The 18,019-nt window shown below is 39.9% G+C and overlaps 2 protein-coding genes across 2 annotated transcripts in view; one reads left to right on the top strand and one right to left on the bottom strand.

Moving 5' to 3' along the window:
- VPS37B (VPS37B subunit of ESCRT-I) overlaps positions 1-14,126 on the top strand; it is a 29,368-nt gene extending 15,242 nt beyond the window's left edge. The window contains exons 2-4 of the mRNA XM_073313583.1: positions 1,739-1,910; positions 3,321-3,403; positions 4,954-14,126. Coding sequence (XP_073169684.1) covers positions 1,739-1,910; positions 3,321-3,403; positions 4,954-5,457 — 759 coding nt within the window. The 3' untranslated portion in view covers positions 5,458-14,126. The remainder of the gene's footprint in view (positions 1-1,738; positions 1,911-3,320; positions 3,404-4,953) is intronic.
- Positions 14,127-15,106: 980 nt separating this feature from the next.
- HIP1R (huntingtin interacting protein 1 related) overlaps positions 15,107-18,019 on the bottom strand; it is a 58,601-nt gene continuing 55,688 nt past the window's right edge. Inside the window, exon 32 of the mRNA XM_073313582.1 lies at positions 15,107-17,608. Coding sequence (XP_073169683.1) covers positions 17,558-17,608 — 51 coding nt within the window. The 3' untranslated portion in view covers positions 15,107-17,557. The remainder of the gene's footprint in view (positions 17,609-18,019) is intronic.

Genomic DNA, 18,019 nt, shown 5'->3' on the forward strand with positions numbered 1-18,019 from the left:
TAATAAAGGCAAGCTTCAGAGAATCAGTCCCCCTAGCAGGCCATGGGGAAATAGTATCATGGTGTTGATTCAGACTGAACAGCTGAAATAAAATCTCTTACATTTTTCCCCTTTGATGTCTAAATCTTGTTTTGAAGTCTAAATTGAAATCCTGCCAAGGCAGCCTTTCCCACAATGCTCTGATTTCCCAAAGTCTCATGAAGACTTTATTGAAAAATTACTGTTTTTGGGCAAACTTGGAATATCTCCTACAGTGGTCTTTGTTTCTTGCTTTTTGAGAACTGGCCATTCATTCTTTGAGAACAGTGTCATTCAAACTAGGATGTGTCAACTGGAAGGATTAAACTGGAGGGAGGAGAGGGGGGATGTTTTTTGCATCATTTCCACTTTGTGCCAGAGACAACTATTTCATAAGCTTTCTGCTTATGTGTGAAGGAAATGAAAGCAACATCAAAGAAATGAGTCTTTAATTTCATTCTGAAAGTGATTGATTCCACTCTTATTTCCTGTGGTAGAGATTTCCATAGTTGAGGTACAGTTCCTTTTAACAGGTTTCAGAGTAGCAGCCGTGTTAGTCTGTATTCACAAAAAGAAAAGGAGTACTTGCGGCACCTTGGAGACTAACAAATTTATCTGAGCATAAGCTTTCGTGAGCTACAGCTCACTTCATCGGATGCATTCAGTGGAAAATACAGTGGGGAGATTTATATACATAGAGAACATGAAACAATGGGTGTTACCATACACACTGTAATGAGAGTGATCACTTAAGGTGAGCTATTACCAGCAGGAGAGTGGGGAGGGGAAAAACCTTTTGTAGTGATAATCAAGGTGGGCCATTTCCAGCAGTTGACAAGAATGGCTGAGGAACAGTGGGGGGTGGAGAGGGGGAATAAACATGGGGAAATACATTTACTTTGTGTAATGACCCATCCACTCCCAGTCTCTATTCAAGCCTAAGTTTATTGTATCCAGTTTGCAAATTCTTGTCAACTGCTGGAAATGGCCCACCTTGATTACCACTACAAAAAGACACACACATACACACACACACACACACACACCCGCGCTGTCCTGCTGGCAATAGCTCACCTTAAGTGATCACTCTGGTTACAGTGTGTATCGTAACACCCATTATTTCATGTTCTCTATGTATATAAATCTCCCCACTGAATTTTCCACTGAATGCATCCGATGAAGTGAGCTGTAGCTCACGGAAGCTTTTGCTCAAATAAATTTGTTAGTCTCTAAGGTGCCACAAGTACTCCAGTTCCTTTTAAGTTTGTCTCCAGCATTCATGTGCCTCTCCCAGAATAGTCCTTTCTATTGTAGGCATTTCTAATATGCTCCTTGCCATATACATCTTACCTGTGTCTTCTAGAGCTGCTTTGTTACTTTTTTTATCATAAGGCTAAAGCACAGTTTTTTTAAACGGATTTTCATACTAGACTGGACAGAGCACAGAAGATATGGTAGGAAACAAATCTACAATGGTTGGAATAAGGGATGTACAAGATGACCGAATAGGTCTTTCCCATCTTTAGTTTTTTGGCTTACTATGCATTGTCCAAAAATATCAGCATGTGTTTTAGGATCTGATTCAGTGGTGATGAGGATGACTCAGTTTGGATTTTGCTGCTCCGTCGAATTTATAGAAGTCTTGTGTTGTGTGCATATATATCAATATTTATCTAATATATCATTGTCCCATTATACCTTACACATCTTTCTTTTGCAGGCCCAAAATGTTCAGCTTAGCAAGGAAATGACTCTTGCCAGCAACCGTAGTCTGGCTGAGGGCAACCTTTTGTACCAACCAAAATTGGACACTCTGAAAGCAAGTTTGACCCAAAAATATCAGGAGCTGCAGGTTCTTTTTGAAGCCTATCAGATCAAGAAAACCAAGCTAGGTATAACATGTTCTTGTGGTTATATGTCTCCTATTTTCCTGTACTTTTCTCTATTATTCTAAAATATGGATAGATATACTCTTTTCTGATGCATGTCCCTAATTCTTAGCTGTGTGCATATAGAGTATCTGTATGTGTAAAAGAACTGAAGTGTCAAAATAGTAATGTTTGGATTATAGATCATTCTATATTATTATTTATTATTTGTGCACTGGACCCTCACTAGAACGGGCATTGATATAGTGCAAATTCACATATAATGTGGTCGCGGCCATAGATCCCAATTTAATTACTTTAATTGCATTTCATTTTAACGTGGTCCTGCACATGGATCCCAAATCCCACGTTCTAGTGAGGGTCCGGTGTACTACCATAGCACTTAGGAGCCCTCGTCATAGATCTGGACTTCATTGTGTTAGGCACTCTACAAGCACAGAACAAAAAAAATCATCCTTGCCCCTGACGAGCTCACAGTCGATAGTAGATCTGGCAAATACCACTGTTCTCAGAGATGATTAATAAGGCTGCGAGTTTGTCACAGAAGTCACGGATTCCCTCCATGACTTCTTCAGTGGCCTGTGTGCCTGGCTCAGCAGCAGCTCACACAGCCCCTGTGCCAGTCGTACCAGCCACTGCTGGGGCAGTCTTGGGCCACCACCTGCTCCCCCTTCCCCCCAACAGCAACAGAGTTTGGGTGTGGGAGGGGGCAGGGGGTTGGGGCACGGGCCTCCACCTGCAGATACCGCCCCCACAGTTCCCATTGGCCACAGTTACCAGCCAATGGAAGCTGCAAAGCCAGCACTCTGGGTGGAGGCAGTGTGCAGAGCTCGTGACCTGTCCGTGACTTTTACTAAACGTACCCATGACTAAAACATAGCCTTAATTATTAAGTACATATTCTGCCACCTAGTAAAAAGAACTAAAGAGACGAGCATGTATTATTGGAATACACATTCCTTTCTATGATTAAAAGAACATACATATCTAACTACTGTTGATCTTTTGTCTGAATATGATCAAATTTCACTTGATGTTTAAAAATACCACAATTTTTTTTCCTGAGATTGTCCAACCAATGACAATTCAGACTGACTGAATATAATATTGCATTTATATTCTTGTGTCATACTTCGTTATGAAGCATTTTATCTTAACACATTTACCAACTGAAGTTCATTTGATTTTTTTTCAGTTTACTGTAGTGAGTAATTTTTAAATGAAATTCTCAGAAAACACATTAAAATTTTCTACTTAGAATCCTCCTGTCTGGAGTAGAACAAAGACTAAATAATCAAATAGTATGTTTGGCCTTTAAAAGAAGCCTTATACTTACCGGAACTGTATAATTTCAGTCCGAAATTATCGCTTGTAGCAGCTGTTCCATTAACTATTCTTTTCATATTATTACAGATAAACAATCCAGCAATGCTTCCCTGGAGACACTATTAGCACTACTTCAAACAGAGGGGGCTAAGATTGAAGAAGACACTGAGGTAACGGCAGTACATATGTAGTGCAAATAAGGGATTCTGCTACTCATCTCAGTTACACGAGGCTTCGAACAGACACAGTTGTAACATACTATTAAATAAAGATATCATAGATCTAAGGGATTTTCAAAGAATAGGGCCCAAACCATCACTTCAGACTTTTGCAAGTTGAGTTCACTGGGAATTATTTTGTCTGAGTAAGGATTGCATGCTTACTTTAAAGATTTTTAACATAAATACTATAATTCTTCTCTAGCTGCATGTGAAAAGCATGCTCAGGCCATAGGCACATAGCTACGGGCCTCGGGGGTGTGTGTGAAAAATTTACACCCTTGAGTTCCGTAGCCATGTCAACCTAATCCCTGGTGTAGATGCAGATAGGTGAACAGAAAAATCCTTCTGTTGACTTAGCTACCATCACTCAGGGAGGTGGTGTTCCTACAGCGATGGGAAAACCCCTTCCATCACTATAGACTGTCTGTGCTATGGGGTTACGCTGGCATAGGTAAGGTGCTGTAGCTGTGTTGCTATAGTCCCCATAGTGTAGATGTGCCCTCAGGTTGTTTTCAACCTAATAGCATATCTGTATAGAACTCTTTAAATAAACATCCAGGTGTAATGTTGTTTGCCAGGTGCATGTATTAATCTAACACAAAATGTCAGTCGCTCTTGGAGTCTGGGCGAGATGAAAAACAGAGGTGAGCCATTCTGTCTTGCTCAAACTGAAAATGTAATATCAGTAATGAAGATACAGAGTGTGCAGTGTTCTAGGGTAGGAGGAAAGCCTCCTCAGCAGCAATGGAATATTCCATTACGATCCTTCCATGTCTGTCTAGTCTCTGGTCACCCCTCACTGTGCTCAAGTTTTTAGAGGCATTGATGTGGTTGGCTCTATTTATGAATTGCGTGTGAGACATTGGCTAGTTTTTACTACATTGCTTGTTAAGGGTAATAACCAAACCTTTTAAAACTGACTTGTAATCTCAAAAAGTCATTTTCAGGGCAAATGATAATTGGTTATATTGAAATGTATTGTTGCCTGTCTTGATTAAAGTAGCATTTACCAAAGCCTCACTTTGTCCAAGCAGTGCGAATGAGTAGACTAAAAACATGGCTTAATACTGATCTCTGACTCTCTACCGATGCTGGAACCAGTTCTTGCTTGCAGGGTTCTACGTGGTTTTCTGGTCAGTGTTGACAGTGCTAAATCATAAAATGACAGGTTTGGCCAGCCATCTGGAAGACTGTTGAATGTGATTCATACATGTTTCCAGAGGTCAGGGAAACACGAGAGCCCTGCTAAGCAAGAGCTAGGTTTAAATGTTTCTTGCTACCATGACTTGTGTACAAAATGATAGCTGAACAGAGATGAACTCAAATACATCTGAGAAATAATTGAGAAAAACATTGCTTGGAATTGTAAAGTATACCGTCTTCCATATCCAAGCTGGAACAAATGACAGGAAAGGAGACACAATGCTGTTAGGATATAAGCTATTTCTGGTTCCTTCAGAACATATTACTTTCTAACAGGGTTATTCAATGTTTGACAGAATATGGCAGAAAAGTTTCTTGATGGTGAAGTATCCCTGGATTCATTCATTGATGAATACCAGAGCAAACGTAAACTGGCTCACTTACGACGTGTAAAAATCGAGAAACTCCAGGAGATGGTGCTGAAGGGACAGAGACTTCCACAGGTTCAGCAGCAGCCTCAGCCAAAAGCACCTGAGACAACACCAGCACCTCAAACTTCCTACTCTTCAGATGCAAACACTCCTCCTGCAGTTTTGCCCCGGCGAATACCACCCCCACCTCCTCCATCAGTCCCAGCAGGACGCCTCCCCACTCCATTTACTGCAGCAATGGATTCAGGACCAGCTTTTCCTTATCCAGGAGCTCCATACCCTCCCCTTCCCCCACGAGTGGGAGTTCAATCTGCCGGTCAAATGCCACAGCCAGGATACCCATCTCAGTTTGTATCACAGTACCCTCCAGCACTGCCCCAAAGACCACCACCTCGTCTTCCACCACATCCTGGCTTTATCCTACAGTGAATACATCAGTACGCCTAACTCATGTATTGGTGCTTAAATTTTTGTTCTTTATCTCTCCCTCCCAGAGACTTAATATAGGCAATGGCAAACCTCTGTGCTTTGCACAATGGAACACAAAGTTTGGGCTGCAACATGGGGTTGTGAAATTGCACTCAGTAAATGTAATCCTTTTCTTGTCTGTTTCTTAAAATCAGTGACTATGTAAACTATTTTTTTGTAGGAAGATGGTGGGGCTGAATTTTGTAACTCTGGCAAGTTGTGAAACAACGCAGTGGATTTGTTTGCATTCTAAGTATAGACTCAATACTCCAGTAATGGTAAATGATTTTAAGGAAAATAGCATACTTGTCTGATGTGGTATTGTGTTCTCATTGCGACTGGATTTTAAGCATGGTTAATTGTGAGCTATTTATATCTCAAAAGAATTTTCTGTGCTGTCAGTTCTGGTATTTGGATGGTAACCATTGTATCTAAATGCTAAGCATAAAGCTGCAGTGGAAATGACCTGCATTCTTTGAAATAAACCCAAGGCTCCACATTGGTGGCTGGGTTCACTAACTTTGTTCTCAGAGCCTGGTAATCAGAAAATGTTCAGTAGCTTATTTTGAAAACCATTAATTCTTAAAATATTTTTAACTCCTAAATTTATTGTTGCTTTGGGTTTTTCACAATAAATATGCACACCTTTCACTTCTGTACATTGTTAATTTCCTGAAAGTCCTGGTCTTTTGAAATAAGTAACCGAATATCTTTTTCTATTAGATGATTGATCCTGGAAGCCATGTAAAGAAAACTATTCGTAGTGCCAATTCAAATTTTTGTACAAACTTCACCGGCCACACCCTCTTGAACCTAGTCTCGCCAGCCTCCTTCTGTTTTCCCCACTTTCCTGCCTTGCCTGTTAGGGTAGCTGCTTACTTTTTGCTTAATTTGTTCTTCCCATGCCATGGGGTTGAGAAGCAATTTTTTTTACACAAGTGTAACTTTTGACGTTGTCTTGTGATTTTAGGAGCCAGAGTGCTAGGCCTAACTTTGTCTTAATCCAGCACTGGGCAGTCACCTCATTTGGTGCCCATTCAAAGTCGACAAACACATATTCTCAACCTCTCTGCTCTCTCTTATTTAGAGGCACTCCTTGCCACTAGACATCATCATCTTCTGTCCTGCAGTGTTTGAAATTCTTTTTAATCTGAAATGTACAATTAACCTTCCCTCCAATAGTCAAAACACTCTAGGATGGCTGTTTGCATCTTGCTTAATTTGTCCTCCCATTCCCATGCCATTTGGGGGCAGAAGGGGGATCTCTACACAAGTTTAGCTTTCAATGTCATTGTGTGACTCCTGGAAGGCTCCAGTGCCTTTTTTCTGATAAAGGTCAAAACCAGATTATTTGATGCCCTCCCCCCCCTTCTGTGTAAATCCTCTGACTCCCAATTAGTTATTTCCCCCTGAAGTTTGGTAGTTGCTAATAATAAATAATCTCATAACAGGAAACCCTTTGGTCTGAAAATAGGACTACATGGCTAACTCTCCCATTTGAAGATCAGAGACTGCAGATTGGTACCTGAATAGCTCCCCCTACATAAATCTGGAAAGAGGGGGAATTTTGTAAGCCTAGCAAGTTGTGAAACAATGTGCAGTGGATTTGGTTGCATAAGTATGGTCTCTCTGTAATCAGGTGGTGGTACATGATTTTTTAAAGTGTCTTTTCTTGGTATTGTGTTCCCATTGAGGCTTCGTATATGCATGATTAATTGTGAACTGTTAGTCTTTCAAAATAAGTTCTGTGCTACCAGTGCTAGGATCTGGATAGTAACCGTTCATTCTGAATGCTGAGCATAAAGCTGCTGTAGAAATAATAAAGCCAGCTCTAGAGCTACAAGATTGATAGATGGGTACAAAAACTCTAAACAGACACTCACAGATTAGATTTGCTAAAGCTTTGTAAAAATAACCAGGTAGATTTTATGCTTATCAATTGCCAACTTATTTTCTGAGTTAAAGAATTCCTCAGAAATTATGGTGGGGTGAGATAAGGGTATTTTGAACTTTACACTGCATTTTATGTACCTAACTCTTTTTCGAATGGTATAGCCCATTATTGGTATTACTGAGAAATAGTCCAAAATATTTTTTATTACTTGTTAAATTTGTCTGGTTTCACTACCTTTAGTGATAACAGGATCATTCAGGGATACTTTGTTTAAAAAAAACCCACTGTATTGTGCAAACTAAATACAGATTAATTTGATGCAATTATCTGAGAACAATGCATTATCACATATGCATGTCTCTGATGTGCCTTAGGATCACTACTTGTGATTGTAATATTCTTACTAGATTATTAGCATATCTTTCAAATCAATGGCCATTGCTTAACCCTTTTGATGTAAGGACACTCTTTTATGAAAGATTTTTTTACCTAGTACTTTAGACTAAGACAGTATCTGCTATTTGTATGCTTAATTGCTCTCAGTGGATGATTAGTTTGGTTTTTAGACACTGTCACAATGACTGACTGTTTCAGTTGTTATAACAGTCTCAAAACTGAACTCCAGATGTTCATGGAAAATGCTTGGCCATTAATGAGTATTGGTGTATGTGCAAACTGGTTTCTAGTTACTTATGTGCTTGCTTGATGGCAATGTTTGGTGGGTGGAGGAAGAAGAGAGCTTTGGAAAGTTTTTTGAGTCTTATTTTCAGAAACACAAATTACACCACACTAATCTGGCTGGGTAGGGTGAGAGATGCAGGGGCTGTTTGATGCCTACCACTTGCTGACACTGTTTCGAACTACACCTGTTAGAGGTAAAGAGTAAACTGTGCTATAGAAAGGATGTTTAGAAACATATAAATCTGTACTGTGTATACTGAAAGTGTTGTTAAAATGCTATTGGCAAGTTGGCTCTTATATAAGGGGATAGCTCCATTCTCTTGCCAAAATGTTCTTTAATATACAGTGTGGTTTGATTTGAAATGTGTGCTACAAATGGCAAATACTTCCTAAAAAGAATCAGAGTTAAGGAAACATTTTTATAACATAAAAGTGGACTTGGAGTTCAAATGGCGAGGTGTAACATGGTTTTAGAATGCAGGTAGCATTTTAAATGCCCATTTTGAATGGTTTTTGCGTCTGCTAACCTTTTGTATGCAACTTTTAAATGATGACTTTATTCACTTTACCTGTAGTGGGTAATTAGTGTTGAACAGTTTCGCTGCCCTGGAAAGCCATCTCCAAGGGGACCAACCAATCAGTTGTTTAGAAAGGTTGTCGTGGCAGTCCCTGTGATACAAATAGAGTCACTGTTTAGAGTAATCTTACATCATGTGACTCCAGGAGGCAGGATACTGAGCCCAAGCCTATGTCTTAATCCAGTCCTTGGTAGCTATATCATTTGGTGCCCAATTAAAGCACCACAACCTCATATTCGCAATCCCTTCTGAACCTGCCCACTCCAAACTGGATCAATGATATAGAAGCAGAGTCCAAAATGTGTCTGTCTCGCGCTGTCTCTCTCTCTCTTGTCTGGGGGTTTCTGTGTTCAGTCCCTCATCTCCCAGTGTCCTGAAGCTTCTGTAATTTCTCTTTGGCTGGAATGATTCATGAGCTGTCTTCCTCTAAAGGTGATAATAGAACTTTTTAGAATAATAGAATATAGAACATAAAATAATGTTTTTCTCTATCCAAACCACCATTTTTCAACAGGCTGTTTTCCTCCTAACACTTGGTAGTTGCTAGCAATTACTAGGAAATCTTATCAGGAAATCCTTTGGTCTAAAAATAGGACTTTTGGCTAGCCCTCCCCCTAGGAGTTCAGAGGCAGCAGATTGGTCAAAGTTCTTGGCACCTGAACAGTTCCTTAGATAAGCCCTGAAAGCACGAATAGAGGGGTCATTTTAAAAGCCTAGCAGGTTGTGAAACAATGTGCAGTACTTTTGTTTGCACAATAAGTATGGTGTCTCTGTAATCTAGTGGTGGTACATGATTTTAATAAACTAGCATATTTGTTTGTCTTAGTATTATGTTCCCATTGCAGCCTGATTTAAGCATGGTCAATTGTAAACTACTTGTCTCAAAATAATGTTCTATACCATCTGTGCTGGTATTTGATGTGTGGTAACTGTATTTGAATGGTAAGCATAAATCTGCAATGGAAGTGTGCATTGCTTGAAAAACTAACCCCAAGTCTAGGCCACAGTGTTGGTGGTTGTGTACAGTAAATTTGCTCTTAGAATCAGAGGTGCACAAACTCTAGACACACACTCTTGCATTAAGAAAAGGAGGACTTGTGGCACCTTAGACTAACAAATTTATTTGAGCATAAGTTTTCTTGAGCTACAGCTCACTTCATCGGATGCATTCTTTTGCAAATACAGACTAACACGGCTGCTACTCTGAACTCTTGCATTAGATTTTCTAAAGTTTTAGAAAAAGCAACCAGGTAGATTTTACACTTACCAAGTGCCAACTTACAGAAGAGCTCTTAAGTTTGTTTCCTTTGGTTTCAGTTTCCTGCTACATAACCTGGCTAGGAAGATAGAGCTTGCACATCCTAGATACTAAACTCTCGAAGGCTGACAGTGTGTGGAGAAAGACTTACACATTGCTCCTGTTTTCATGCAGAAAAACTTTACACTGAACGTAGTTAAGACAATTTATATATGGAGAAATAAGACTACCAAGTCTACTTAAGCACCTGAGCCATAGGAAGGGCAGAAGAGATACCTGGGGATCCGCCCCAAAAATATCTGCCACTTTAAAAGCAGTATTAAGCAGAAACTCGAGCATAAGTAGACTGATCACCCGCTATGGTTAAGAAATCTTTCCTCTATAATATTGTTCCGTTAGCTGCATCTTGGGTGTGCAAGGATTAGGGACAGGATTTGAACACACTTCCCCCTGTGTTGCTGGAAACTGGCAATGTTGAAAGCTGGGAATATAAAAGGCTTTCTTACTGTGCCTTTAAATGATGTGGCCTGTGGGGGAAGACAGAATCAAGAAGTTGCAGTTCCTGAGCATTGGTTTTCTAGGAAGTTGGGACAATGGCTGCGTTTGAAGACTGTTCATATGTAACTTCTAAAGAAGTCTGTTAAAAGCATTTACTCTGAGATCCAAATAGGCCATCCAGGAAGTTGTCAAATGTTTGGTAAGCTGAAAGTGATATTTATTCTGCATGGGCAAATGTTTCTTATGTAGATTATTGTCCAAATGGTGGTAACCTTTAGCCTTTCAGTATGGTGAAAAATGCCTTATGTTAACTCCTGGAGGTGGGGGGGAGACAAATTGGTTGCCTAACTCGGGTTGTGTTAAATATAAAACAAAGGTGTAATACCATTAAAACTGAGATCAGCATGTCATTGGCTACTGGCAACCCTGCGGATATTATAGAACTTCTGTTTCCAGCTAGGAGTTGTGATCTATCATGAATGTTCAGTCATGAGAAGTTTGTGTGTATGCACTGTTCAGCTCTCCATATCCTTTTTCACCAGAAATTATTATAAATTCACCACTTTTGGTACTAGATGATCAATTCTTTTGTCCTATGTAAAGAAAACTGCTAGTATCAATTTAAAGTTCAAAACACCTCCCACCCCAATCTCGGTTTTCTCCCACACTTGCTGTGCAGGGGCAGACTGTGTGTTTGCTTAATTTGTCTAAGTATGTGGGTTAGGATGTATTTTTACATGACTTTGGAAGCTTGTATTTCATTGTGGTGATTCAAGAAACTGGAGCCAAGGTCACAAGCCTACATTTTTAATCCACCGCTGGGCAGTCTAGCTCATATTCTAAACTCCCTTTGACCCCAGATCTCTCACCAGTGCAGCCTAAAACAATGACACCCACGAAAATGCAAGGCCCAAAATCTTTTCCATCTCTCATCTAGAGGCACCGGTCTTTAAACTACCATCTCCCACTGTTTAGAAGTGGTTGAAATAATTTTCCATCAAGAATGGTCCAGGGACTTCTTTCTCTTAAAGGTCAATATAAAATATTTTTTCTCTACACAAACCATAACTCATCTAGTTATTTCTCCCCTAGAATTTGGTAGTTGCTACATGCTAACATTAGTATAATAGCTTCTAGTCTGGAAGGAAGGCTGTTGGGCTAACTCTGCTCCTAGAAGATCAAAGGCATCTGAACAGCTCCCTGAAAGCCTGGAAAGTGATGAGAAGGGACTTGGTAAGCTTAGCAAGTTATGAAACAATGTGTGGTGAACATGTTTGCAAGTATGGTGTCTCAGTACTCTTGCTGATGGTAAATGATTTAAAATAGAATAGCATACTCTTTTCTTGGTATTGTGTTCCCATTATGGCTCGCTTTAAGCATGGTTAATTGTGAACTACTAATGTTTCAAAATAATTTTTTTTTGGTGATGCCATTTGGATGTTAATTGTAGTATCTGAATGCAAAGCACAAAGCTGCAGTGAAAATGAGCTAGGCCACAAGAGGTTGTGTACAGGGAGTTTAGGGGGTTTGTGTGGTAAATATGTCCCTAATCAGATTTTGAAAAGGATAGTAAAATCAACCAGGTAGATTGCACACTTAGCAAGTGCCAATTTATTTTGAGCTAAGAAAGGTTCAGTGATGGAGGGGATAGATAAGAAGGTCTGATCTGAATTTTGTACTGAATACTATCTACGTACCTTCATGGGGGGAGTGGTATTGCCCAACTATTTCTAGTAAGAAATAGTCCAAGTAAAATACAAGTAAAAATTTCTATTAAGAATAGTCCAGAATATTTTTACTTGTTAAATTTTCCTCTCTTTAAAGTAATTTGTATAACGATGACAGGACCATTCAGGGATACTTTGTGTAAAAAAACAAACCTGTACTGTGGAAATTAAATACAAATTAAGCTGATGCAATTAGCTGTCTGAAAACAATGCGTTATCACATATGTATGTGGCTGATGTGCCTTAAAAATCACTATTTGCAATTGGGCCAGTAAGACTATGAACATACCTTTCAAATCAGTGGCCATTGCTTAACTCCTTTGATTAAGGGCTCTAAAAGGCATCCTTTTTTATAAAAGATTTTTCAGCTAGTACTCTAGAAGATTTAAAGGGTGGTATCTGCTATTTGTATGCTTAATTGCCCTCAATAGATGATGGATTTGATTTTTTTTTTAAAATACACTGTCAAGGAATCTTGTATTAAGTCAGTTGTAACAATCTTGTAACTGAACTCGAGCTGTTCATGGAAAATGTTCTTTCATAAAGTGTGTGTTCAGACTGGTTTGTGGTTACTAATATGCTTGACAGTTAGCAATGTTTGAGGCGGGAGGAGGAAGAGAGCTTTGGAAGGTTGAATCCTGCTTTCAGAAACCCAGTTGACACCATATTAATCTGTCTAGGTGGGATGAGAGATGCAGGTGATATTTCAGGCCTATCCCCATGTGACAGCTCCCAACTATTTTTGTTAAAAAATGAGTAGTTTGTTGTACATAGGCTGTTTAGAACTATACTAATCTGTACTCTTTATAATGAAAGAGAGATTAAAATACCATTGGCAAGTAGGATCCTATATAAAGGGATGGCTCAATTCACTTGCCAAAATGTTCTTTAATATACAGTGTGGTGTGATTTTTTTTTTTGTTACAAATGGCAAATACTTCCTAAAAATAATCTAAGTTAAGGAAATGTCTTTATAACATAGAGTGGGCACTGAGCTTAAATTGAGAGGTGTAACTTGATTTTAGAATGTAGGTAGCATTTAAAATGCCCGTTTTGGATGGTTTTTACTTCTGCTGACATTTGTATGAAACTTTGTAAACAGTGACCTGGTTCACTTTACCTATACTGTGTAGTTGAGGTTTTTAAAAAAAGATAAAAGTACCACAGCGATGAAGATGGACGTGCCATGTTTATCCATAGGGTTCTTTACAAATCTCATTTGTATACATTATCGTCGTTCTATAAACATTCAGCTAAATGAGCTGTGGATAGACAAATGGTGATGAGTTGTGAGTGGTTATAGTTCTGCGTTAGCCAAAGTGTTTATTCCTTGGAGGTAAACTTCCATCATGGAACTCACTGTGTTAATTGGCTTTGCTCTTCCTATGAATAAATCATTAGCACTGTTTGCTATGCTGGAAACTTCAATGAAACTGAAGAACTACCTTCCCCTTTTTGTGCATAGTGTGACAAGTCCACTACGTATTATTTCTCAGACCTTAAAGGATGAAATTCAGGATGGAGTGAAACTGAAGAAAGCTAAGAGGTATTGGACTTACCTGACATAGTGCTGAGAACCCTATAATTATGACTAATCTGTCAACACTACTTAGCGTATTAAAATAATAAACTGGTATGTAAATATCTCCCCCTCCACGCGCACTTTAATGTAGAGGTTAGGAAGGATGTAAATCTTCCGGGCGGGGTGGAGGGTACTCAGTATAGCTTGATGCATTAGACATGTTACTTGCTTTGTCAAATGACACACAAGATTAACACCAAAACCCCTACTTCAAAATCTGTATGCATTTCATACAGGGAAATCAGACCGGGGCAGCTGGAAATCAGAAGAGTCTCTAAACTCTCACTACGCTTACAGTGGTATTTGTTTCTAATGTAACATAATACTATAACGGTTTTATTTGTGCTGTATAAGAATGGAATTGTTAGTGGTTAAGAGACCACTAGTACATTTCAATAAATGATAAACCAAATTCCTTTGGTGTTTACTTTTTCTTTGGAGTTGGCAATCTGTAATTGTTAACAGTTTCAAGAGTACATTCAGTAAATGAATAGAGTGGGCTCTGCTTTGTGCAAATTTCTCCTTTAATGACTTGAGTATTTGTTGGGTGATTATTTTTTTCCTGAAAAAAAATAGGATTACAATTTAATCGGTGAAAATATTAATAATTTAGATGATTAGAGGAAAGAGTGCAATATCCTCTTACACGTGAAGCAAATTCACTTCTATTGTATCCATCTAATTTTGTGATAGTTCTGCAGGAACCAAAAGCTGTTCGGAATATGTGTTCAGTCTTTCCTTGACTCGCTTTCATCCCTGATGTGTGGCTTCAGGATACAGCTCAGTCCTGCAGAAGGGTTCTGTGAATGATTTGAATAAATAAAACCAGGGGCAATAGCTCTCTGCCTGCCTTCCAGTGCTGAATCCTGCAGACACAGGTAAGGAAAGGAACCAATGCCTCAGACAGGAATAGTTATAGTCTACTCTATGCAGGGTTGTTATAGCTGTGTCGGTCCCATTACCTCAACTAGACTCTTTTTGCCAAACATTTCTCATGGTAGCTACGACTGTTTTTTGGCTCTACAAGTGGTGGTGTAACCAAACTGCTGCAGCCCAGTCCAGCCCTGACATAAGCGCTAAAAGGCTTTCCATTTAAGGGTTTTCTTAAATGGCTTGAACTTTGATCATTTTCTTCACTGATGTAAAAATGTAACTTGTCATTTATACAAGCCTGTCTGAAGGCTGGCCCCTTACATTACAGATTTTGAGATGTGGATATGATCTGAATTCCAGCATGTTTAATTGCTTTTCCTAAGGTCCTTCCGTGTTGCAGGCTACACATGTGGATTTGAATGCGTGAAGGGAATAAGCATGGTGTTGGGAACTGAAGGCCTGAGTTCTAATCCTGGCCCTGCTACTAATCTGCTATGAGACAAGGTGGGTGAGGTAAAATCTTTTATTGGACCAAGTCCTGTAGGTGAGAGAGAAGCTTTTGAGCTTACACAAAGCTCTGATATCCCGGGACCAAAATGGCTACAACAGCACTGCATACAACTATTAAGAAAGGCCAATTTCCATTTCCAATGCTAAAAAAAATTGAACAGTGTGGGGAAAAGTGTGAACAAAAATTTGGCATTCAAGAACACTTCCTTAATCATAAAAAACCTTACCTTAGCTATTGTCTGCATTAATTTGACTCATTAGCAGAACCTGCCTGTTTGTTAAATTGTCTCCCCTTACCGGCTACAATCTATAATAAAGCTATTAGACCCATGAACACATTTTATTGCTTGTTTGAGATTTACAAAAGAATACAAAACCAAGCTTTCCTGCTACTAAAATATAACAAACAGATTTCAGTATAAAAACAGTTACAAGTCTTCAGTTATCCATCATGTAGTCTTGTCTTCACACTGAAAAGTTGATTGCAAGCAACTGCTGTAGACTACCTGTCAGTATTAGTTTTAGAAGTGATTTGTGATGTGGTTGTCTACATGGAAATACCTTCAATTAACTGGGGAGGGGTGCAGTGACAGGCTATGTTGTCACCTGGATTCACTTCAATTAACAGAAATCTTGGTTCTGAGCAGTCAGAAAATAAAGGTACCAGATTTCTTATTTGAAATCCTGAAGTGACAAAAATCACTACCCCGGAAGCAAAATGTGGTTTCAGAAGACACATCAGCCACCATTTTCAATCTGGGGTGTATTGCTGCATAAATTAACCTTGTGCATCCACATTTGAAATGCTGAGTACAGGGCTCTTTGCACAGTGAGCAGGGCTTAAATTCTCACAGAGTATTGCCTGGAGCCCTGGGGGAGGTGCTGGGTCTGAAAATATTTACAGGAGCTGCTCTGCTCCAGCTGAATTTAAGCTCTGAGCGTCAGACAATTCATTCTAACATACAGCAGGGGGAGTCCATTATTTTTTGTCGAAGTATAGTCAGACTCCAGAGACACATTTTTTCACACTGCAATAACCATAACAAGGAAATAAGATTTCAAGGTCTGTTCAAAAGTGTCTGGCAGTTCAGATTTGGTTGGTGGTTTGCCTATTGGCTCCCCCTGCAGTATATAGCCTGTGCCATGCTCTCAGCAGTGGAGGAGGCTAAGTACAAAATCACTGGTGTAGGGGGAAAAAAGGCTGCTGATCAAACAATGTCTGAAGACAACCCCACTTCCCGTTTGAAAGCCTGATGTGGCAGTGTGCCCAATGCCCTGCCCCCCCTGCAGTAGAGAATAAACAGGATGGGGAGTTGGAGCCAGTTCCCTAAGCATTCTGTACTGAAGAGCAGTCACATATTCCTATATACTACACTTCCTAGTGACAGAGAGAGACTGTGTTAGGTCTAAAACATTCCCACCAGTGCAGCAGGGGAGACCTAGGACCTGAAACTGACTGGACTTAAGAGATCTACAATGAAAGTGACTATTGTCCAAAAACAGCAAGAAAGGGGAAAAAAGACATTATTTAAATAGTGTTCTCAAATTTAAATGTTACTAGTGACTCAGGAGAAGGAATTTTATAGTATTTAAACCAAGTCTCTCTCTAAATTAATTAATATCTCCCCAAAATTTCTTATTGCTGTAGACGTTTTAGCAATAATTATTACATGGTTATTGTACACCAAGATTGTTTAATTATCTTAACTATAAACACAGTGAAACTATTCCCCTGACGTTGATCCATTAATAAGAAAAAAGTTTGCACCCTTATTGCCATCATATATATTAACTAGTTTTCCCATGTATGAGCCCTGTTCCTTTACAGACATCTAAACATTGACAGTTTAAAACTAAATTATGCCTCTTCCTTTGAGTACTTACCCATGGAGAGACATCAGTTACCCTTTCTCAGCCTGCCCTATTGTTTAACTCAAATGGCTGCAAGAAAAGATCAACTTCCTACTTTAAAAATGTTTCACAGTTCCTTAACGTTTGTGCACGACAGTACTGAGACACACCTACATTTACGTAAGATTCCTATTGCTGATAAATAAAAAGTCAATCAATGAGCTGCTCCAATCTCTTTCCGTAGAACCGATGTGCCACATGGCACCGTTAGCGTTGCTGTAGTAACCCAACTGGTCTGGTGCTAGGAAGGAAGTGTAAAGTCATGGTGTTCTTCACACATGGCCAGCGGGAGAACCAGCCGAACAACACAGGTGTGCCAGCTTGAAGGCAATTCTCATGTTAATCCAGTTAGGATCTGTTAAACACAGATATAACAGCGTTGGAATGTCTACATCATGGTACGCGCCTGCACAGTCCGAGCCCAGCAGGAATAGGAGGGGCAGGAATCCTAGCCCTCTCCACCGAGACGAAGTGTACTGTGGCTGGAAGGCGACTGCAGCAGCCCACTCCTCCTCTTCCTTTTTGTGCTGAATCAACTTCTGTAGCCCCCTAGAAATTTACGAGGTGGGCCTGAAAAATGCCGTCCTGCTGCTGCTCCAGCTAAAAATGCAATGTGGAAAAAAAACGTTAATCAGTTCCGTTGGTAAAAGGCAGCATCATCACCAGCGCGAACAGCAACCGCCACAGCTGGGTCCTTTCAACAAAGCAGTGGTGAAAGCTGTCAAAGTGCCCTCCTGCCCCATTCTCTGAACCACAGTAACCATCATCACAAGGGGAACTCCCTGCCCTTTGTCTGGAACTTGACTGTAGGTTGTTTGGGGCAGGGACCTACCTAGCCCCCAGAGGACAGGTGCACTGCTCCTCCATTCCTCTCCCCCCCCCCCGCCCCGCTTAAGAATTCGTGGCTGGGTGGGAGGACTGTGACCAGACACCCCCTGGCCTTCATTTGTATAAATCCCCCCAGTTTATTGATTGAAGTGTATTGGGGACTATTCATGCTGAAAACAGACT

Source organism: Lepidochelys kempii, chromosome 15 (assembly GCF_965140265.1).
Source record: "Lepidochelys kempii isolate rLepKem1 chromosome 15, rLepKem1.hap2, whole genome shotgun sequence".
In the NCBI taxonomy this organism is placed as follows: Eukaryota; Metazoa; Chordata; order Testudines; family Cheloniidae; genus Lepidochelys; species Lepidochelys kempii.